Genomic DNA, 24,911 nt, shown 5'->3' with positions numbered 1-24,911 from the left:
ATGCATTTTGTTGACCCTTGATTTTTATCACCGCCTAGAAGAAAATTCCTGCACAGAAAAGAAAGGGCAGGAAGTCGTTTCAGCAAACAAAGTGCGCCTGTCCGAATGCGTAATTGCGTTTTGACCTGTGTTTCCGACTGTAGTAGCGCTTTAATAGGAAGGAAACATTGCAGCTGCAGAGATAGACTGCAGGGGCGTGTTGTGTTTCCATAAGCAGGTGCTATTACAGATTGGATGGGCGATTAGGGCGGTTTTATTGACATTTTTGGCACGTAGAGTATAAACTGCCACTTTAGAGCCAGTAAACTATTCAGAGAGGAGGACAAAGCGCGGGGTAATTTGAAGCCAGATCGGAGTTTTTACTGCAGCAGCGGCGAGCGAGTGTATTTGCTGTGATGCTTATTTTCAGCAGAGCCGGGGGCTTATATCAACAGCTCAACGCCCCCCTCCCTCACCCCCACCCCCCGAGCTGCAGCGACGCAAACCTGGAAAAGTAACAAGTTCCAACAGTGCCATGGTTTGCTCAACCAAACGGAACAAGTGAACAAGTTGTTCCCCTTGGCCTCCGCCTTTCGCCCCTGCAAAGCCAGCATGTGAGTGTATTTTACTGAAACAAAAGCTTGTCACTTGTGGCATCCATCTCGCTGTCAGTGGGAGGCCCCCCTTTCTCCACCCCTCTTTTTTGTATGGGTGTGTGTGAGCGGTGTCATCAGATAAAAACCACAGAAAAGCCAGACTGAGCATGTCTTCCAAAGAGGAAATAATAAGGGTGGCCTGACACCTTAGCATGAAAGGAGGAAGACCCAGGGGAAGGCTTGTTTCCATTGAGCGGTGGGTCTATATGCTCTGGCAGCGGGAGGGGGGCGCAGAGTGGTCGGTGTTAATGATCTCTCTGGGTTTGTCCTCCCTGCTGTAGGACATTAGTAGTATAGTAGTTGGTTTCACTCACTGGCTGCAGGCATCAAGGAAGTAAGACGAAGTCAGTTTCCCATGACTTTGCATGCAGGGTTGCCATCATGTTGTCAAGAGGCATTTGTGTTGGCAGCAGCAGCAGCTTTCACATTCCTATCGAGTGGAGCTGCATGACTTACAAATATGTCCATAACACCAGGGCCCGGGGCCAGAGGGGTGGCCAGGAGTGCCCCCCCCCCCCCCCCCCCCCCCCAAAAAAAAACCCCACCTGTAATCTGATTGTCACCTCTAGTGCACCCGCACTCCCCTCCCCACACAGTTGACATGTTAGTAACACGGGTGACCTGCCAGGTACAGGTCTAGGGTACCCTGGACCAGAGCCCCTGTATGAAGTGACTGTTAACATTTCCAGCTGGAAAAGGCAAAAAAACAACTACAAAGAGATGCAAATCAAAGCAAAACGACAAAGCACATAAAACAACTAAAAAGACACACAAAATGACCGCAAAGAGAATTTTATGTGAATTCAGTCGAGGTGTCTTGTTCTTATATAGGCCCACAGGCCCATAGGTCCACTTGTCTCATAATCCTCCCATGGCTGCAGGCTATTTGGAATAATAACTATTGACTGACTATTAATTTTAGTTTAGAACATTCAAAGTTGTTTAATATTGCAGAGAAGCTCAGCTTTCAACGTGATTCTTAACACATTTTTACTCATTGTACAAATGAGTACAATGCCCCCCCCCCCCGCCCCCACCTCCCCTTGGAGCTGTGGCCCAGTCTGCCTCCCCATTCAGAAGTTTCTAAAACATGCAAACAAAAAGCTTTAATACATGAATCCATGATACTGTTTGACCATGACCCATTATCATTTATGTAAAGGAATGGAGGAGGTTGAGAAAAAACACACACACACAGACACACACACACACACAGTGACACGTCAGGCTCTCCTGTCCCAGGCAGCTGCTTCATATTCTCTCCATGTTCAGCGTAGCACTGACCCCTGACAGTAGAGCCCCCGCTCCTCTCCAGCCTGACTGATGGGCTGTGAAGGGAACTGTGGGAAACTTCTGCTTGCCAAGTGGGTTTTGAGGCAAGTTGAAAATGGTAGCCTCAGTCACTCATACGTGTAATTTTGCACTTGTTCAATTTCAACTTTGTTTTTGCTGTCACCCTGCCATGCAATGTTCTGTTTTATAATGGCTGAGAGTCAGCTGGAGGTTCAGTCCGTCCTGCTTCCCTGCAACGTTTTGATGTGCCTTCAGAGTTTCCCCGCGCAGCACCTCCACATGCCTGTTCTTACGCTCGGCAGACTTTTTATCTGGCGTCAGATGTATCTGATGTGAAAAGAAAATTTTAAAGGTAGACTTGTAATTTCATCAAGCCGTTCTGTCTGGCGGGATACAAATCTGTGCATCTTTAATCGCAAAGTCAGGGACCATCTGTCCTGATAGAAAGCACTTTGTGTTTTTTTTTTTTTTGTGCTCCGCTCAAAGTATTTGGTCTTTATTAAACCTACGGAGAAATCTTTGTGAGGCAGAGCCGACATGTTTGCCACCCACAAGGTAGCTGATATGATTGTATCAATTGCCTGCTGGCTCTGCTCCCAGTCTGTGCAGCACAGACTGGCTCTCTCTGTAACAGCTCCAAAAATAGAGAGAGAGAAAGAGAGAGAGAGAGAGAGCACAGAATATAAATATAAAGAAGCAGTAGGTTTGATGATAAATATGGTGGAAGAGATTTGAAAGCACAAACACAGGTGGGTGTTTGTATGTTAAAATCAATGCTATAGTTGCCTGTAAGTCGTGTAATGAGTCCAGATCAGTGGCGTACACCCAGCACCCTTCATCAACACCCCCACTAAACTGTGTTCAACTGGATTTTAAAATGATTTAAACTGTTATTCAACACTATTGATTATGTAAAATCACTTTTAACTAACTTTTAACTGTTTCGATCATTTATCTCCTACTTTTACCACTGCTCTTCTCGCTTTCATCTGTCTTATTCAGGTGTCATAGCTGACTCAATATATGGATATTTATATATATATTTTTAAAATCAAAAATGTATTTCAATTGTTTCTAATCACTGGTTGGGACTCTCTGGTCTAGACACATCAAACCAGTCCAGGCAGGACTTCCTTTTAGAAAACAGCTTATTTTCCATTTGAAATACAACCCACTTGCATGACAGAGCGACAGGAAACACTGGTACAGGCAGAAACCAGACCCTAAAAGTACAAGGACACCACATTTACCATGGTGTGTTTTACAGAACCACTCCACATCTAAGATCAGCTCTCTTGTTTGGTTTACGACTGAGCCACGATGATTTAAATCCCAAGATGCATTCAGGGATGCAGGCTGAGCGTGCGGACCAGTCTTTGTCCATGTGGCTGACTGGGGCCATTGACACTGTTTCTGCTGACGACGACTGTGCCGCCAGCCTCCCCTGGGTTGCCAGGTTGGGCCAGGCCAGGCCTGCTCACCATCTGGGTCTCATTTCAGCTCCATGGCAGCAGCCCATGTGACAGGAGAGAGGAATTTCTGTAAAGCATGATGTCATAGATTTTCTTGTAATAGAAGTTGCACTGTCTCACTTCTTCTCCACTATTTTGCGCCCCCCCCCCCCCCTCTCAGTTTGTGTATTGAGTCAGTCATTCCCATTTAATTTGTAAGCTGAGACACATTTGTGGGTTCAGATTTTTTCACATGTATTTAGCCAACAATAGCCAGAGGACACAGCTATTTCTGGGGTTGTTTTTGTTTTGTAGACTTCTGTTTTGATGGGCTTCATTTAAATACATTACCTAAATATACTGTATAATACAGAAATGAAAACAGGCTGCGTTTGCAAAGTTAATGTGTCATCGCTCCTATTTATAATGTGTAAAAGTTACTGTAAAGATTACAGTAACTTTTACAACAGGGGCAGTGAGAAGCAATGTGGTTTGGTGATGAGACACAGTGAGTTTCTTCCTGTTTTTATGCATATTTATATATATTTGTGAATTAAAAAAAACAGACTGGAAAGTAAAAAAAAAATTGCGACCATTGCAGAACCATCGCCTGATATTCGCATCACAACAGTGGATGAAAATGTGCATTAATTTGCTGAGACAAAAAAATGAAAAAAAGAAACGTGACTGTGAGCGCCTGTGCGCTTGTTGTGGGTTGTTTGTTTGGATTCCCATTAGTGATTACAGGGCTAACAGTCATGCTCCCTCAGGTCGACAACAACCTTAACAACATTACAACCTTCAGATGTGATGTGAAAATTGTCTAAATAAGACCAAGAACTGAGGCCAACCCAAAAATTTGCATTTCATAAAAATTACATGGAAATAGTGGTTGAATTATGTAAAAAATAGATACAAGGGCGAAAATCTGGAGTGGCTAATAAGAACCAGGTGTGTTGCAGGTTAGGAAACATTCAGGAACATTTTTTAGGCTTTACAGCAGCATGGAAAGTCAGACACCCTTGAAAATCCCACCAGGAGCAGAGTGCCAGTTAGATGGACCGACGAGTCTCAGTCATCTAGAACATATCAATGCTTGAGTACCGCTCAGGAGCACAGGGGAGGAAAATTCAAATAGATTCGACCAATGGGAGTGTAGAGAAAGTAATCGCAGGTGGGTGGTGACCCTGAAACAAAAACGTGCAATAAACCAATCAGTTTCAATCAGCGAAATCAAACATAAAGCAGACTCACATGTGCTTTTGTTATAAGCATGAAAAGAGTATCTAACTTTATCAACACAACTGGCGTGACAGCCTCCTCTGGAGACACACAGACCCAAACCAGCAACAGAAAACTCGGATGGATGGACTCTGTGGAAACGGTGACAGGAACCTCCTGCACTCACAGGAACTGAAGCTAATTTTCTTGCCACTAACTATTCAGCAAATCAGTGTGAAACCACTGACGTTGCTCAAGATTTTGTCTGAGCTGAGATCTGTGTTGCAGTTCATGTTCAGAGGGATGAACTGAAAATGTGTCTGAACAGCGATTTTGCTAGAATTTGATTTTATTTTTTCACTGACTTGGCTTTACAGTTCAATACTTAGGGAAAATGACTGTGGTGGTGACTGGGGCTTAAACTTATGTTTAGAGAGCATGGCTCTCCTCAGACTTATTAACATGCTCTTGTGGACACTCCCCTCAACGTTAGAAAAAAACTCAACACTCAGCTCAAACCATCGCTGACTAAAAGAGGCACAGCACAAAGGATATAAAAGGGTGTACCTCCATTTAAACCACAATATCCTCATGGAACAATGATATTCTCACAGCCACCAGCTGTACAATAAAAAACTGAATGAGAAAATGTCACATTTTTAGCAAACATAAGAAAATGGTGAATAGTCTTCTCACTGTTTTTTGGTTTATACAGAGCTAGTGAGCAAAACTGATCTGAACTTGAATTATATTATGGAATAACTAATTGTGGCACATGTAACTTGTTTTTGGGAACAACTGTCTGGTGAAATGTTGTTTAATCACCTATATCCATAAAAATCCGCATAAAAAAATCGGTGTTTCTCAAAACAGACATACTGTGTTGGCCCTATGAGCTGTCTCTGATATGTATGACTGAATATCAGAGACAGGATTGTTGTCCTCTCCATATGGCACCTTTCTGACCCACTGCACACCATAAAGCCAGCATTTATAACTACTTAATTTTTACAACAAAAATCTGGAATGAAAAAAAAAACCCTTCAGAACATACATACTGTACATAATTGTCCCCCTCTTCTTTCCCAGTAGTAATTTGCATACAGTCTGTGATTCATGTGCTCAGGCATGAATAAAGTGTTGAGCAATACTACTAAAAACCTACATTTCCATGATTAAGTGTGTTGTCCACGTTAGATCGTGCGTAATGATGTTCACACGCTAACACTGATAACAGGACCTGTAACATTTCTAAAAACATCCTTTAACTCTGTCATGATTACATATGGAGAACAGTCCTTCTAAAACTGGCCTTTACTCTGTCTCCTCCAGTCTGTCTCTTGCAACATAAGCCTGAGTGACTTTGGTAAGAGGTTTCTCTGTATACAACCAGACCATAAAACAAAGAGATGTATTTGAAGGGAGGGGGGGGGGTCTAAAAAAAAAAAAAATCCATGCTCTGCTACAATCCAGTGTCCTCTGGGTAAAGGCTGCATGTTTTGAGGATTTTGTTTTGTTGAGCTCATAATTCAAGACAGACACGATGTTTCGAGCCAGAAAGGTTTCACTCAGGCTTTTAAGAGCACACTGAAAAATCTTGCTCTGCTATGTTGTGGACGGCGGTTTGGAGAGGTGACTCAGTGTTTTGAGAGGGAAGAGTATGTTAGCTTTGATTTAATGTTCGTATCCTTCATGCATGGGCTGCTGGACGTCGTGGCATGAATGTTGATCAGAATGGAAGACATACAGAATACAGTGGATTTATGCAACACGTATACAGATCGTTGCATTTCACATTTACATAAAAGACGATAACTCTTTCTGCTGGCTCGATGGGCATGAGTTATGACACATTTTGCGTGCTCTTCCTCTGACTATTCACACTGTGAACACTGACGTACGTTGTGTAAACAAATACAAATGGATTATTCAGACATGAACAGGAACATGATGAGCGTTTAATGACGAACACTGGTGCTGATCGTTTAGGGTCAACATTCAGAGGGAGGGTTTATCTTCCATAACTTTTCATCAGAACCAGATAATTATTCAGGGCAGGATAAAACTCGGCTGATGTTACACAGGTGTAATTTTTCCTCATAGTCCAAAACTGAAGCCTGTTGTCTTCTGTGATGCTGATGAGCTGAAGTTAGGGACAGTGCATGCGAAATGGCCGAGAGAGCTTTTTTTGTCTGAACTTTTCTAGTTTTTGTTATGGACAAATTTACTTTATTTTCAAATGGACTTCCTCCCATTGCGTGTACAACCTGATTTTTAAAAAATGATGCGACATGACCCAGTAATCTATACATCAGCGTGTTTTATGTGAATGGTATCAACATTTTTTAATTACAGACACTTCAGATCAATTTTTTCTACTGGACCATCATCCATCATGTACACAACCTCCAGTTTATAAAGAAAAATAATGGATGGCCCAATGCGATTCTTTAACGGATTTTCCCACTGTTAAAACCTTCCATTATAAATTTCCATCCAAGCCTCTGAGAGTTTAACAGCTTTTATTTAGGCTCAGTTTAGACTTACTTCTTTATTTTTTAGAGATGCTGTTCACATATAAATGTTATTTTGACTATTATTTGATGAATTTAGGTCAATGGTTCCAATGTTATTTTATTTTATATTCATATTTATGAGCAGTTAAACTTATGTATACACATATGGGGAGTATAAATGGCAGTTGAAAACAATCTTATACAGAGCACTGTGCAATATAGATGATCTCTAAGCATTCGTGGTGTAGCCAGCACCCACCTCCAGATATTTTTGTGACAATAACAAATATAGATAAAGTTACACAAATGGGATCTAAAATGAAATGCTGCTATTTGGGCCTCATCTCTGTTTGTCAGTGCAAAGCACAAACTCACAACCGGCAACACTGTAGGATGCAGAGAGAGGATCCTGATTGGCTGGGACAGAATAGTTTATTTCCTTGGCTGTTTATTATGGTTTGTTCACGGGGAGCCTTATTGCTCACCCAGCCAAGATGAAAATACATGCGCGTCGGCGTGCACGTGTGGATCCTCAACTCTTTGTGTCCACCGTCTGTCTACAAGGAGCCGACTGGAGCTGGGGACTTCCAGGGTGGCATCAGGACCACCTAGTGCGTGCACATCAAGCCCCTTTGAGGCGCTGAAGAAGGGGAGGCTGGGAATGACTAATGGGCCAGCGGAGTGACACGCTCCGCAGCTCAGCCTCAGACCCCCGGCCAGCTCTCCTGCTGCGCTGCCACCCGACACAACCAGCTCAGTGACAGCGCCGTTTATACGCCCACAGACAACACACTTCCTCAGTGTCACTTACCCGACTTACCCCCTGTGCCACCCCCCCCCCAAAAGCATTAAGGAACTCTGCAGTGGAGGCATAAGCTTCTTTGGCTGGTAACATCCTCCCTGCTGCGCTGTCGACACAGGGGTCTTTTTACTGAACGACAAAGACAACAACTGACAACTGGATCATTTAGAGCTCAATAAAGTCTCGATCCCTATTAGAACAACTCCTACCGTTTGGGGGAAATTTTTAATAGTTTGGAGCCTTATCTGTGCCGTTTTTGTCATCCTTATTAACTCAATAACATTATGTAAATTAAACGTGACCGCTGCTTAATACTCCTCCGAGCATCAGTAATGTCAGCTGCTAATTACCCTGCTCCACTTTTCATTAACAGCCACTTATCTCTAGAACACTTTAAAACAAACAAAGTGTAGACATAATACGCCCGCCTTGAAAAGGAAATGGAACTGTTGGTTCCCGTTTCATATTTATTTTTCCACATCAATTCTGTGTGGACCTCTGCGAAAGGTCTCTGCTCCTCCTTAATGGATTTCTACGTCCTCCTGTGCTCTGTCTCCACCTCTCACACACCCCAGTGACCAATCCGTCTCTCAGAGAGAATGAGGAACCACTTATTGGATCTGAGGGGATATCCAGCAGGATAGATAGGAGAGAGGAGAACACTGGCTACCAGACAGTCCCTCCATGACTATAAATATCCCAGGGTTCTACATCTGCTCAAAGGAGTGAAAACCTGGGGATTCATCAATTTCTATCCTCCCTGTGCACACTGTGTATGTGATTGAGGCAGATCTCCTGGTCAGACAGAGGATTAAGCCGCCTCTCGATCTTCCATAACTCTTCCAGTCTGAGTGTAGACAGAGCAGACGGCCCGTTCCCACCCTCTGCTCGTCTCTTGTCCAGGTTGCCACAGCTACTGTGGAGCAGATGGCTCACAACTCCTTCACACGCTCCCACCAAACAGCAGAAAGTGACTTCCTTCCTCTCCTGATCGTCTGAGCTCTGAGACGAACCTCAGACGCTGTCCTCCCTTCTCTTGTTTCGGGGAAACCTTGGGAGCTCACAGTGTGATGTAAACTCACACAGCTCGTAACACGCACACATGTGTATGTGCGTGTATATGTGCCATGTGGTTTATTTACACAGATAGTGAGGCTCAATTTCTCATGATAGTGAGTCAGAGATAACCTACTGTATCTGGTTCCCACTTAGACGGGCAGCTGGGAAAAAGAATGACCTCAGAGCTGTGAGCCCAAAGACCATGTTAGATTACACTGTGATGTACAACGAGCCTGAGGTGTCTGGGCTCTGTTACAGCAGGTTTTTATGTTCAAGAGTGACAAGAACAGGTCTGAAAATATCTGAAAATACCTAAACAGTGGATCTGTCACATTGAACAGAGGGCAGTAAAAGATACAGAGGAGGCTGCGAGGTTTGGCTTTGTGAACACTGTCCTCTGTTACTTTTAAGTCATAATCCTTAGGATTTCAATCCTGATTTATGTGGTGACACTGGTGGTAACAGCAGGTGTAGTTTATTATTTCAGGAAACGCTTGTTAAGCTGCTGCTTTGTCTGATATACAACAGGAGAGCAGCTGGTGTACCTGTTTACAGTGCGACCAATCAATTAGTTGCCATAAGCAGTTTTTCTAAACTACAGCGGAGCAGCAGCAGGAGTTGGCTTCATTGCTCAAAAGGTGCAACTTGTTGCCTACAACTCTTCATCTAACAGCTCACTGTAGCTGCTCCATCTCAATCCATAACTCCCTGCAACATTAAAAAAAAAAAAAAAAAGACAAAAAATGCCTAGCGCGACATTTTCCTTGTTCCGTAGACGCCTTTTTTTTATGAACTACTGCAGTCAGTGCTAACCACTGTGACAAATACATTGTGTTTCCTATGAGTGCTTTACAATAAAAGCCAACCTATGTTTTGCCAGTAGAATGTTTTTAATGTAAAGCAGTGATTAAGAAAGATGTGGTTTTCATTTGGAGCAAGTTAAAATAGCTGTGACACAGCTGTAGGAGAGTGAACAGAAAACAATGAGGCCAGTAAGAATGAGATAAAATTACATACAGTGTCACTGGATTACATGATGCATTGTTCCCTGTGAATCCCTCCAGAGTGAACACAGTCTAAATCCAGTACAGGAATGGCGGGCTCTGCCACTAACAATAAAAATACTATATTGAGATGTAATTACTAAATGTAAATACATTAAATGGCCATTGCAGAAAGAATGCAAACCATAAACAGAATCAAAAACAGGGTCTGATTTCATTAGGACTTTAAAGTGGTTCTGCAGCAATTTAGTGTTGCATTTCCTTTAAATTGGAGGATTTAAAGACTAGTGTAGATTAAAACCTGATGAAGTTATCAGGGCTACTTTTTTAAAACTTTAGAAAAACTCCCTTCAGAGCCACAGAAAACAATATATAACAGTTTTCATGGCCAGAGTATCACTGCCCATGATCAGGAAAATGATTTAGATGTATATTAAAAATGTACATTTTAATTTACAAAAATGTTCATTAAAAAGCTGATGCTGTTGACATGAGAGTGAAATGAATTAGATGCAATAGTCTAAAGAGTTGAGTCACATGGCTTTGATTAACAGATGCAGAGGCCACTCATACTCAGTGTCTTCATTAACCTGAGGGTTTTGTTTTATTAATTGATACTGTGGTCAAAGTTCACTGGGTTCCTGCTAAGATTGCCAGCGGTTGGCATGCTTCAGGAAGAACCAAGCCTTTTCCTCTTCAACTCAATACCATGTCCTGGAAGCCACCTAGCAACCAGCAGAACAAACTTTGGGATAAAAATGAACACAGTAGTAAGAAAACCTTCACAATGACCCCTCAGTGTTTCCATAAAAACCATTATTAACCATTATTTCCCTAACTGCTTCCCTCCCATCCGGAGAAAATGTGACTAGTGTTCAGTCTGTAAGCTTTTTCCTGAGGTGGTGTTCTTTAGATTTCCTTCATTAAGTCACTTTATGAGTTGAACACCTGCTTTGACCTGTGTAGAGAGCACACAACGCGTGTGTTGTGCCTGAACGTGCCTGTAAACTGAATAAAAACTGGAAAACTACTGCACTTAAAATTAATCTTTGATCACTGAAGCACAGGGTTAAATGTTTCGATGCAATCTAAAAACACATGGGAGGGATATTTTTGACGTGGGGATGTGGCTGGTTATAAATAGACCCTTGGAGAAAAGTGCAAAAAAAAAAAGCACAATAAACATGCCACAAGCATGATGGATTGTCACTTCAGCTTTATGATTTACACTCTTGTGGCTTCTTGCCTCCGTCTCCCTTATTCCCTCTGCATGGGAGAACACAGCGGAGGAGCCGCGTGCCGGAGTGTTAAAATAACCTCCCTGCTCTGTGGGGAAGATCTGGACCTCAGCCTAACGCAGGCCAGTATAGTCCCGCAGCAACCTGGCCCTGTTTAGATGTTTAGTACAGGTTTAGTCTGGAGAATGTCCCTTCTAACCACAAGCACAATTAGGCTGCATTCATGTAATGTCAGGTTTACTGTAAATACAAGCTGCCAACTGGGAAAACTATTCAGGTCAGCCGCAAGTTGGTGATTACAGTTAGGATAAGTATGTGATTTTCAGATGTGTCCCTATTCTATCAACATTCAAACCAAAATCCCTATTATCCAAAATCTACTCATAAGACACAAGGAGTAAGAAATACACAGTAATTTAGACAATTTTGTTCAAAGGGCAGAATAGGCACAGAAAGAATACGGTGCTACTAAAGACTGCACTGCTCATAAATTTTATGCTACGTCTGTGGTAGCATCCTTTCCACTAACTAAACTGCTCTGTCCTGCAGAGTAAACTAAGTAAACTTGTATAAAGAACTTCGGCATCCCATGTTAACAAAATGAAGGCTTGATAAGATCCAGCCTGACCTCTAAATGACAGTGACCTCTGTAAAGGAAGTTTCTCAGACGGTAGAATATGGATTTATAACCAATCCCTTATCAGCTGAATGACTTATGTAAAGATTGTGTATTAAGAAGATAGTTTATAACAGTGACTCCCAACCAGAGGTATTTAACTACAGGGGTAACAGCTAGCTAAAGTTAATGCAGTTCAAAGATAAACGTAATGGATAAATAGTTAAGATGGTTCATAGGATGAATAATGAAAATGAATTTAAATGGTTAAATTAGAGAGCTAAAGTCATGGATTCACAGCTGAAATAGTTAGCTAAGTAAGAGGAGTTTTCAAAGCATCATAACTGCATTCATCTAATAGGGCTGTGGGGGTACATCTGAAAAGAAAAGGTTGGGAACCACTTCTTTAAAACATATTGGTATGGATGCAGTGCACCTATCCAAGTACAGTAAAAACTTCCTGCAGTTTGCTTCCCAAACAGAACAGAGGGAACAGAACTTGCTTATTGAGCTTAATGACCGTGGACCTTTTCATCACCTCTCCCATAAACTTGAGGAAATAAAGCTGAGGAAGGAAAAGAGCAGCGCTCCTGTCAGCCTGTGTCCACACCTACACTGTGAGAGCACTCCAGTCCATAAATGAAAATATACAAGGCATCAAACACAAACACACACACACCAGAAATTAATAAGACTTTATGAGATTATTACTCAAGAGAATATTTTAGCAATAGTCACAGCAGGCACGTTTAATTGCCGACGAAGTTGCATGTCGGGTTTTTGCACACACACACACGCATACACGCACATACATCCCCACAAATACACACACAGGAAACAGGAAGTATTCCCCAGTCAACGCCCCAAGCTCCTGCCAACCAGTGACAGCAGGATGTTCCTCCACCAATCCATTAGCTTTATGCTTTAATTGGTCATTTTAAGGCCAGCCTTGTTTCCTCCAGTGGTCGCTCAGGAAGCAAACTTCACGTTTAATAAAGTGACTCAAATTCAATATTTGGCTAAATGTTACATTTATAACTCATGACCTCTGACGTGGGGAGGATCAGGTGTGAGAGAGGCCCTGAGAACGTGAGGAAAAGCTAAATAAAAAACACAATAGCCGACACTAAAATCCGCGCTCTCCTTTCCCCCTCTTCTTTGTGTCTTTCTTTGTCCCATTTGCTGCTATTTCTGCCCATTTTGGTCATGGCACTGCTTCTTTAATTAACAAGTTTACATTATAGAAAGACAAGACAAATGGGTGATAGAAAACAGGTGACGCGCAACAAAGATCCCTGGCGAGACTGTTGCAATTACAAGGCATATGTTCCAACAAACTGAACCAGCAGTACGCCCACTCCCGCCTCCCCTGGACCGCCTCCAACTCTGCAACAAGAGGATAAATGGGCTGAGATATGCTGGCCATTATGCATTATTATTCATAAGAGAGGGTGTGTTATCATTGGCACCACCTAGCAGCAGCTGTTTAGAAAGGCGAGTGAATAACTTCGGTCATTACTGATTACACAATTACAAAATGTTGCTGCTAGAAAATGTCAAATGTTTTTTTCTCACATGAGAAACGGCTTATGGGCCAGATCAAACTGGACTCACATACATGTAGAGGGTGCATGGCACTGTACCTCCAACACATGCAGCACAGTGTGAGGGTATAAACAACATATATACAATACAGTATAATCACAGGTGCATATTATACTATGGAGCATTTAGCTAATACACTCTTCAACCTGGGGTCATTAAAGCCTGTTAGAAAGAACTACTGTTTTTGTCAGAGTCACCACTAACAGGTCATTACTATGACCCACACACATATTATTACCAGCTAATCTTAAATTACACTGGCTAATGGTGCATTGCGTGAGTTGATGTCACGTTGCATTACCTAATGAAATACGCTGCACTGTGAAGGAGCCTGGAGTGCTACCAGGGCCAGGCTGACTTGGGTGGCTGTTTATGTTGAGGCAGTGCATTCCCTGTTCACCAGGCAACCAAACGGTTTATGAGCAGTTACTCACACAAAAGTACGTGGCGGGCTGATTGCTCAGCTAATTGATCTCCACCAGAGATCAAAGAGCTGCCCTCGTAAAGAAAGGGAACGCCTCCCATGACATCACCCCATGCTGCACGGTGAGACGGGGCGTGCAAGTCAGCGGAGAGGCTTATTCCCACGTTTAGGAGAGGCAGTCCGCAGAGAGAGAGGAGAGACGAAGTGTCAGGTGGAAAGCACACACTCACACACACACAAACACACGTATGCAACTATTAATCAAAAGTTAGAACAAACAAATTGATCCTGTTGAGCAGAGTATTGTGCTACTAAACCAGAGGAGTTGATGGCAGAAAGACCACCTTGTTAGACCTCAGAAAAATAACAGAAATGTGAGCTGTGCAGCCTGGGAAACATTTGTGTTGCCATATTCTCTACAGCAAAAACAGTCAAAAAGGAAGTTTCCAACCAAAATGCTGATTATTCTCAACACCCATGGGCAAATTCTTCAGAGGTCACAGGTCAGACGTAGCTGCAGATGCTCCCTTTTGAGCTGATAGGTATTTAGTGTCTTTTAAGGAGGCACCGAGGACGAGAACTGGAACTCAGGCTGCCCAGTTAAAGAGTAAACTATAGCACCTTGATGCTTCATGTCTGGTGGAACAACACTATTTCTCCTTTGAGTAGAGTGCCATCATTTTCATATCATTATATTTCATCTACAGTTTATTTTGTACTGGAGACTGTCACATGCTTTTTATGTTTACAGGGTTTAAAAAGAACATACAAAGGTTTTAGGCTGGGATCTCTGCACACCTTTTCTTTGATTAATGCATCCATTCAAATAAGGGTAAAAGTATTGTGGCAAAAATATTGACACTGATATCTGTCTGGCTTGGAACAGCTTTGTGAAAATCTGCAGGAAGCTTTCATTTTATATAGTTCTTGCCAAATGTTGCAATAAGAGTTTTTCTGATCTCTTTTGTGTTTCTACTCAGCCTGGACTCGAGCATCTGACATATGACTTCACAATGATAAGATCAGTTTATTGGACAAACACAGAGGCCAGCAGATTTTTACACAGACATAGGAACGTGCTTAGGCCCGGCTGAAGTGGAAGAGAGAGATGGCTTTAGATAGCCTTTCATCATGAGGATAACTCAATTCATTAGCTCAGCTTAGACCTTTTCATCTCTTATCTGCCCTCAAGGCACAAAGTGTCCTCTCGTGCGGTTTGGCAGCTACTCAGAGGTGAAAGGTGAGCTGAGTGATGGGTCATTATGTTTCTGTGCGTGCTGTTATGGTAGCAGAGCAAGACACAACTCCCCATGGGGAACAGAGGTGCTGCCGCCAAATTGGCCATGATGGCATCATTAGACTGATAGCATCTGTCCCCAGTACAAGCAGGCAGATGCAGCTCAATCGCTCTGTTAGCCTCAGCCTTTGATATCAGTTCTGAAGTGGACAGTGGGAATTGTTTCTTGTCAGCTTTGCTGTCACAGACTAAAAAAAAAAAGGCAAATAGGTCCAGGTTGACAAAATTGCATTGCCATCATGCTTGCTTAATTGCACATGCCAGACATGTGGCGAGCAATGTGCCACAATGACATGTCCCTGAGCCTAAGCTAGCTGCAGTGCTGCTAACAGGAGCTGATTCTCAGCCCTAGTCTGCCCTTCTAACCTTTAGCCAAATCTGGCAGCTATATTTGGTTGTTTTAACGCGTGGTTCAGTGGTGACAGTGCTGATAGTCAGCTGCAATCAAACTGGGTGGGTGGGTGGGTGGGTGGGCCACCTGGGTGGGCAGTGTGGTGCAGTCGGCAGGCAAATGAAAGCGATAATCTCAGTGACCAGTCAGTCAAGCTGAACTCAAATCAAAATTCATTTTTGCTATTCATAACAAATTGTTAGATTTCTTCTTAACTGAATAAAATATTTGTTGGCACACATGCTGTTTGTCCTTTGAGATCTAAAGTTCTTGCTGGAAAAACATTAGTGAGTTTGTATTTTAGCTCAAAAGTTGATGGTTTTCTCTCACATACAGTCTAAGGCTTATTTTGAAGACCCCATCTAGTGGACAATAAAGGAACTGCATCTTGAACAGCACATATATTGACCCTCACTTGTTTCTTACTAGTCACATGTTACATTTTACTTCGGGTGAAGTGTTTGTTGCTTCATGTTGTACTCTCTGTGAACTATTGGCCAGTTTTTCCTAAAGCATAAACAGGCAACCATGTCAGCCACATGCCACTGCGGGCTTCAGATTTGTAGGTTTTCATTCCATCCAATCACTATGGCAGCTGATTTTCATGATTATCATCAAACACGAAAAGAGAAACTATTATTTGATGTTGTCCTTGGTTCACACTTTGTTGCCTAATCCTGTTCTAGAGGGACAACAGAGGAAATATGAAGTAAACTGATGGAAGGACTTGATATAAATGTCCACAGTCAGCACAGAGACAGGTGCAGCAAAGCCTGGTCCAGTTTTTTAAAACATCCTCATGCCTCTAATGTGTGTCTCATTAAAACCACGTTACATATACTAACTCCTCATGTTCCAACGCAGTTGTTTGTCTCAGTCATACCATTTCTGTTTTGACTTGATCAAAGAAGGAAATCTTTAAATCATTCTCATACTGGCTCACTGTTTTGATTCTTTATTTGTTTATGTGACACCCAGGTGACAGGGTTGCTATTGATGAAGCCAGTCCTCGGAGGTCATTGCGTAAACCTGCTACATTCTGTGCGAGATAAAAATCTCCCTGTAACAGCTCCAATTGTTTTCCTTTCCCTGTTTACATTTTTTTGCCTCGAGTGAAATCATCAAAAGCGGTCCGGAGACTAGTAAAAAGATTCATCATCTGGAGAGCTTGTTGCAGAAGTCTTTTGTTGTTGTCCTTGCCCTCATCAAAATCACAGCTGCTGCAGCGATGTGTGATTGAAATTTTTATTATGGGAAATGTGTGTCTGCTGGAGGGAGGCCTGGAAGCAGCCGAGGGTGACGGATCACGGCTCTTGCTTTTTATGTTTGTGCATTACCGAGTCAAACGTGCTTCATCAGAGAAAGTCCACGAATGCTGCATGGCTGAAAAGGCACTGGCTCCAATAAAGATTAGTTTCAGTGCACACTTTCAGAACCATGGCAGCTGATACCACTCCTCTGTAAAATTGTATTTATGACAATGATTTGTTGAACCTTCACAGCAGAAATCATTTGGAATTTATTTCCAGCCTTCCAGTAATATAACAATATATCCCCGCCATCTATTTTGATGCAACACTATGTGATCAGTGACACCAAGTTATGTTTATAAATCATTTCAAAGTAACTACTTCCAGAGACTAAAGCACAATCATTGATTTATTCATTGCCTTATTAGCAAAGGCATACAGCATCCGAGTTTCAAGTGAACGATTTAGCCAAGACTCCATCCATCGAAGCCCCATGGCAATTCTGTTTAAGATTACAACCCACAAATCACAGTGCAACTACTTAGTATACTCTGGGTATGTACGACTGGACTGGAGAGATATACTGGGAAAAACAATGCATGAAAATGAAAATGGGGTAACAGTGCTGATATTTCACTTAAATTAACTGTGGCATCATTTATTTAAAATTATGATATGACTTACAAAGTATATTCTGTAAATAATTACAATGTAAAAGGTAAAAAAAAAAAAAGATTAAGTACCTTTTGTCTATTATTATTGGTACAGGGAAACAAAATATGTTAACTCTTGGAGGAAAAGCATGTACCTCCATAACTAGACAGTAATATAGCCAGTAAAGTATACATCTAAAAATCAAAACTGATGTTAGAGAAGAACCTGGAACAGCTTGTATGTCCTGTCACATCATTACCATCTGAAGTACACTACCATCAGGACAAAGAACTGAAAATGTGGGAGAAAACTCCCTTAGTATAGTGAATGTCTGGGAATACTCAGGCCTAGTACCTGTAATTTACAAAATATTTATGCTTTAAGGCTGTAATCTAAAGCATTTCCTTTTTTTAAATAGAGGAAAATAAAAAGTACATAGGCACTTCATGTATATTCATGAACTCTTGTGACACCTCTGGAACATCACCCACATATGCAGCACAGGTGTTATGCAAGCGTTGTGTAACCTCTATATGCTTTGCAGTGAGACCTTGGATTCAAGTATATTTGCTGTAACTTCAACAGCATATGTGTGTGAGAGCTCAGTGAGAGTGAGGCCAGAAGATGTGCAGAAGCACACTGTCGAACTCGGAGACATTCACAACAAGTACAGAGTCTGTGTGTGTGCGTGTCTCTGAAACATCCAACCACTAAACCAACTGTTGTCTTGAAAATATGGCTCTGTAATCTGTTAAGGCCCAAGTGCTGTCTTCTCCTCAGATCCCAGACTGTGATGAGACATGAACCCTGTTTGATTTGGCGCACGTCATCAGCTCACGATGTGAGTGACTGTACAGGATTACACACAGTGAGAGAATAATTGGCCCCGGATAAACAACAATTGCACTGGAATTCCATCTTTCTCCATCTCCGAAGAAGAAGTGCATTCTTTCGAGTGCAGATCACACACACACACACACACACACACACACACACACACACACACACACACACACACACACACACACACACACACACACACACACACACACACCGCGTCTCGAGTCGCTGTCTAACCATACACTTTGTATGGTTAAACATCTGACACCTGTTGACAGGGCTGGTAAATTCCTGCTGCGGTGGCACTGAGTTCCTCAAACCATCCAGAACCAAATTTCATTAGAGCTTGTCATGTACAGATGTTTGATTGTTTCTGAAGTGTGCTCTACTCTGCAGACAGAGCGAAAAACCGCCTCCGCTGAGCTGTGGGATGCGTAATTTCCATCCAATATGCACACCCACCACGAGCGCTTCCTTCTCTAAGCCTGATAGATGGCACTTGAACATAAATAGATTGGAATAGCATAGCTCTAAGTAGGCCCTTGAAACCAAATGAAAGCAGACCCAGAAAAGACACCTTGCTTCTCTGGATGTCCACTACAAAAATCACAGTGAGCTGCTGGTTTAGCAGTAAATATTCCTTTATATGCAGTTTTTCTAGTATTCAAACAGTGTAACAATTACTGTGACATATCTTTTTGATTTTCTGTGTCTGAAAATTTGGTTTCTCATAGCAAACTTCTCTTTCTCTGTTCACTTCTTCTGTTTATTCCAAACAAACTACTGCATGTGTGAAATGAGAAAACGTGTCATTTCCTGTTGTTCAGATGAATTTACCTTCTTGACACACACACACAAAAGCGCTTCTGAGCTGGGTGAAAATTGAACTACTATTGTGTGATCAGTTGATCAGAAACAGAGGTCATATATCCCCATACTCAGTCAGCTGTAGCACCTCATCACTATGAGAGTGTATGGACTAGTTAGCAAATGAGCAGTGAAGTCTAAAACATGAACAAAAACTAACTGATAAATAGTTGAAATGTCTGGCTTTTGCCACCAAGAGAAGAAAAACTTTTGTAAACCAATTTAAACAATGACAGTTCAACAATTTTGACTCTTATAGAGTTAATAGTGTTTAAAGTCAATTAAATTAAACACATTTAGAACATGATTGGTGGATCAAGAGGCACCTGAGTTCATCTGACAAGCCTGTGGGATCACATCTCTTAAAAAAAAAAAAAAAAAAAAAAAGTTGGGAACCACTGGTCTGTTTTCTACACTGACTGTTAAAGAACAGAGCCAGAGGGGGTTACCTGTTAAATGGCACGTACATATTCGGTTATTTGGCAAACGTGTGACTGATGCTGCAAGGGACACCGGGAGCTTGTTGGTCAAAACACATCTTATCAGCACTCGAGCTATTGTCACTGCTGGACAACTACTGCGGTGACTGTGTGAGCAGAGCGAGGATGTGTGGATGAGATAGCACAGCACTCATTAGGAGAGCCTGGGGACAGCTGTGTAGATAGCGCTTATTAATCTCATGACGCCCTCACGCACATATAAGTACATTTCTTACTTCTGAGAGTGACTCGTCTCCAAAGAGACTGATTCAGACTGAAATTTATGACTTCAGCTATTTGCCTCTTTTGGGTTGAAACACAAAAGACAAATCCTAATGTATCTCCGGCTTTTTTTTTTTTTGTCTTTGACCGTTTTTTGAAAAGTAATTGTGTTCTTTGAAGTGATGGCTGCAGTTTTACAATAAACACATCTGTCTCTGAATATTCTGGAAGATGAAAGTACACTACCAGCATTGGCTTTTTTTCAGCACCGAAAACTAAGAGCATTCCATTTCCTATTTATGAAAAAAGCCCCACTGCATTCTCCCTCACACTTCCCTTAAGTAGAGATAACATCTGGGATAAGAAGGCAGTAAAGAGTAAGAGGGAAAGGGAGGAGGGAGCGTGTGTGTGTGTGTGTATTTGTGTCTGAGAGAGAGAGTTCTTCAAAGCTTGGTGTAGTGTGTGTTGAATCAGCCCTGGGAGGGAAGTGTGGGAGATAAGCCCATGACAGCTGCCAAACACCTCTCTCTCTCCCTCTCTCTCTCTCTCTCTCTCTCTCTCTCTCTCTGTGTGTGTGTGTGTGTGTGTGTGTGTGCATCTGGGTCCCCCATTCAGAAAGAGTGTTTCTGAATCCCAACCACCTGCCAGCTCTGGTCCTTTCTGGCAGGTGTGAGTGGGCCTGTACGTGATTCAGACCACTGATGAACGTGGAGCATATGTGACAGTCTTATCGCCTGCATCTCCCTGTAATAACATTAAGACAGACAGATTACTGAAATGTGAGGGCTGCTCACATGAATGGTATGTGCGTGATTCAGCCTAATGAAGGAGAAAAAAAAAAAAGTGACCTAAAAGGCAAAACATCACCAACATGAGGATGGTGACAGTAGAGAATACGGACCCCCAAAGTGTACAATATTACATCAATAAATAATTATAAAATAAATAAGCACATTAATTGTGTAAAAATGAAAATATAAATAAAACAATAATTTGTGAAAACAACTTAAAACTAAAAAAAAAAAATATTTCCAGTTGGTTGTTGAGAATCGCAATAATTACATCTAGGTGCACAACAAAACAACACATGAAAACAGCCAGTGAGCTATGATAAATATAAATATTCTGCACGCCTCAATCAGTCATGTTGGAAACATTACTGGCAGCAGAGAGTCAGGCGCAGTGACCACGGCACAGCTGCTCACATACACTTCAAATTTCTGAGGACAATTTAAACTAGATTTCTTTTATCATTCAGTCAATGTCAAAAATGACATTTAATGTTAATGAACTGTCTTTTAATAATTCCATCCATTCTTTCACAAATAGGTGGTTCATTTATATATTTAAATACTGAACACTCCATGACAGAAAACCTGGCGACAGCCTGAAATCATGGCGGTGCATCATAAGTGCGTGAGGAACATGAACTTTGAGGTCAATATTAACGAGTGAAAATAGCAATGACAATAAATCACCAAACGCACCAGTCTCTCAGATGTGTGGGAGAGCGGAAGAGCGTTTTCCTGCCTGACATCACCAGGGTTCAGAGGTTAAATTCACAAGCAGGTGGCCAAGTGAAAGAAAGAGCCTGGACCAGGACGTTTCTTTTAGAGGCTCCATTATTCTCAGGACAGACCAAAGCAGGCCAAGCTTACGCCATCTGTTTCAATAACCTGTTGTCTTGGTATGAATCTCACACCAGGAGATTCAGACTTCATGATATCTTTCATGTAAATGCATTTTCTCAGGATCTCAGCTAAGTACTTTTGGCTCCAACCACAACCGCAAATTAGAAGGTCTGTAAACATTGTGTGCTGTGTTCATCACTGTCTGATAACAAGCTCATATTTCCAAAATGTCAGCTTTTCAGGAGCTAAGAAAAACAGTGCTGTTTTTCAACTTGATGATGCCGCATTTGGTTTCATGAATCTCAGGGTTTGGAGTTTCTCAACTGACAGGGGACTGTGTAACCACGCAACTACAGTGAAAACAATGAAAATCAGCAAAACTAGAGTTGCATGGTTTACACATATCAACAGTACCACATGGGATTGCTTAAAATCTGAGCACTGAATGTACAAACCGAGCTGCAGAACATCAAGGAAGGGGTTCTTGTATGAGTATTCAGCTTCTGTCTTTGTCTGTCTCTGCCCAGCCTGCCACTGCAACCTGCACGCCCGCCGCTGTCGCTTCAACATGGAGCTGTACAAGCTGTCGGGCCGGAGGAGTGGCGGGGTCTGTCTCAACTGCCGTCACAACACAGCGGGACGCCATTGTCACTACTGCAAGGAGGGTTACTACAGGGACATGACCAAGTCCATCTCTCACAGGAGAGCTTGCAAAGGTAATAGGATACGACAAAGGCTGGATGCTATAACATTTTGTAACATTAATTTATTGCTAAAGTCAAACATAAATGAACTGAATTCCCCTCAGTCTTACTACAATGATACTGTAGCTATACACTGCATTTATTATTTTCCATTTTTTAAAACCAAGAGTTTTCTTTTTTTTGAGTGTTTCATTCCAGGGGAGATAATGTGCTTCATATACAAACATATGCATATATATTCATATACACATACAACACACACTGTGCACAGAGAACTAAGAACTAATGTAGTCTAATACAACTGCCTTGCAACAAATCCTCCTTTGTGAAGGTTATAATGTTCAGTTTGTGCTGACACTGTGTTAAAGTGAAGTGTGGTGCTGTTGAACTGTATTGCATTATACAAAGAGGTGTGTCTGTCGCTAACTTGCTAATGTTAGCACTGATTCCCACTCAATGATACTTTTCGTCCGTATTATTGCAATACCTGCTGCATCGCTCACAACTCCTGCACACTCAGTGCTGTGTTTGTTAGCTGCCTCTACAGCAGTGAGTAGTCCTGTAACTTTATGTTGCTCTGTGATTTGAACGCAGGCCGATGAATGAATCACAGAGTGGACAAAGGGACAGTGCTGCACTCAAACTAGACAAAGCTACAGCTAACCATCTCAGCCCCACGGCTGGTTAGCTGCCTATTTGGGGCTGCTGGAATGGAAATGAAACAATTTTTATCATCTGTCCACAAAGACACTGTCCAGATTGAAATTGAGCAGGGACATCGTCAGTCAGAGCCAAGGATTCACACCCGCTGGAGAACCCTAATGCTCGGGGAACTGTCACTCCAGAAAAATACATAAATCTTTTTGGTCATTACAATTTTAACTAAATAATTACACAAGTCAGGATACATTTTTAATTCTACCTTAACAAGAGAATTAGCATTATATTCCACACTTTCTTCGAAAGATAGTGGGGGTAATGTTTTATACTCATATCATTCAGAGTGCTCTGCTTCACACTTGAGGTATTAAAGGAATTTTTTAAAAAAAAGTTTAGAGAAAAGCACCCAGCTGTCTTGGTGTCAGTGAACTGACCCGTGCAGCTCCCAAGCTATTCGAGGTTCTCTGTGGATCCCTGACAAGACAAACATAACAAACAGAACAGAGGTGTGAGCTGATCCACTGAATGGAGCAGGCGAAACAACTCGCTAATCGTCCACACACATACACATGTGCATAGGTAGGTACAAAAAAACACACAGACATACACACATGCAGGTGTGAGCATGTACGTCAGGTTTGAGACCAAGCTGCCAAGGATTAATGTGTGGGGAGACAAAAGCTGAGCCTCCTTCTGTCTCATAGCTCCTCAGGGAGTAAAGGCAGGGTCCGAGGCCCTGAGCAAACAAACTGCTGTCACTCAATAACTTCCTCACCGGCAAAATATCCCATAGATGCACAAAATACACACTTATCTATGCCTGTATCTGGCTGTGTGAGAGAAACTGACACACAAACACTGATGCTAATGTCTGAGATGATCCTGATTATTTGTTAAAGACATATCTAACACTGAGAACAAACAAGGATCCATGTCCATAATTTTTGTTATGAATGTTCCTAATTTAGTTATTAGTTCTTATTAAATTATTATGAAGGTGATTGTGTTTTTGAAGGAAAGTCTGTTTATAGTCTGTTTACATAAGAAAAAACAACAGAAACCAAACTACTGCAGTACCTCTCTGTGCTGCTTTCAAAAAAATATTCGTGGATGCCTTTGTACATTTACATCCTGATCTCTCACCACACACTAATGACAACTGAGTGACTTTGGGCAGATGCACATATCGTGGTCTTCAGCCACATCCACCGCTGAGCTGTGATTGGCTGCCAACAGGGTCTCAAGATGCCTATCCTCCTATGCCCCTATCCTTGGTACACCACTGGCTATTTAAACACGGAAACAGCAACATGATATTTCCTACTGCATGCCACAACAGTCCTTCTCCTAATTCACTCTGACTCGTTCAACTCACATGAAATAGGAGCAAAGGCATGAGCAACATGGCCTACAAAACTGTTGTTAGTTTTTATTTTTATTTATTTTTTAAATATCAGAGACAGTCAGAGATCACTGTCAAACAGAGCGCTGGGATCAATTTACTGCATGTGGCAGTGTTGTGCTGAACACAAGCTTGATAGATCGTCTGCACACACAAATGACAAATGGTTCTTTGCAGCATTGTTTCACTCTGCCAGCCTAAACATTTTCACAAGCTATATTTGGGGAGTAGTTCGGGTTCAGGGGGATCGAGCTGGGAGCAGGTTAGTGAAACAGAGGTTCTCACTTTGCCTAAAGATGTAGCAACATCCATAGATCTCTGCAAAGTTCTTTCCAAACAACTGGCTCAGTAACCTGAATACTTGAAGCCCCCTCTCCCCCCATCCCTCCACATACCCAGCTCATTGCGCTGGAATGAAACCCAAACACCCTGATTGCTGCCCTTCTCCTCATGTGACAAAAACAGGGCAATGTGACATCAGTTACAAACCACTATATTTATTGTTCAAATCAGCCAACCATCCCACTGTGCTGTTGTTGGACAGGAAATACAGCGCTGCGCCAACACAGCCAGGAGGAAGTCTGCTTTCATTCCCCATTCCTTACCCCCCCCCCCCCCCCCCATCACACTCCACATCTCAACAAAATGTC

The 24,911-nt window shown here is 42.1% G+C and overlaps 1 protein-coding gene across 4 annotated transcripts in view; it reads left to right on the top strand.

Annotated features, from left to right (window-relative positions):
* The window catches only part of ntn1b (netrin 1b), a 41,109-nt gene that overhangs the window by 2,389 nt on the left and 13,809 nt on the right, over positions 1-24,911 (top strand). For all 4 annotated transcript variants that reach the window (XM_041062327.1, XM_041062330.1, XM_041062326.1 and 1 more), the window contains exon 3: positions 22,023-22,211. In XM_041062327.1, the coding sequence (XP_040918261.1) occupies positions 22,023-22,211 (189 nt within the window). The remainder of the gene's footprint in view (positions 1-22,022; positions 22,212-24,911) is intronic.

Source organism: Toxotes jaculatrix, chromosome 18, assembly GCF_017976425.1.
Source record: "Toxotes jaculatrix isolate fToxJac2 chromosome 18, fToxJac2.pri, whole genome shotgun sequence".
Lineage (NCBI taxonomy): Eukaryota > Metazoa > Chordata > Actinopteri > Toxotidae > Toxotes > Toxotes jaculatrix.
This window is presented reverse-complemented; position numbering and strand designations above follow the sequence as displayed.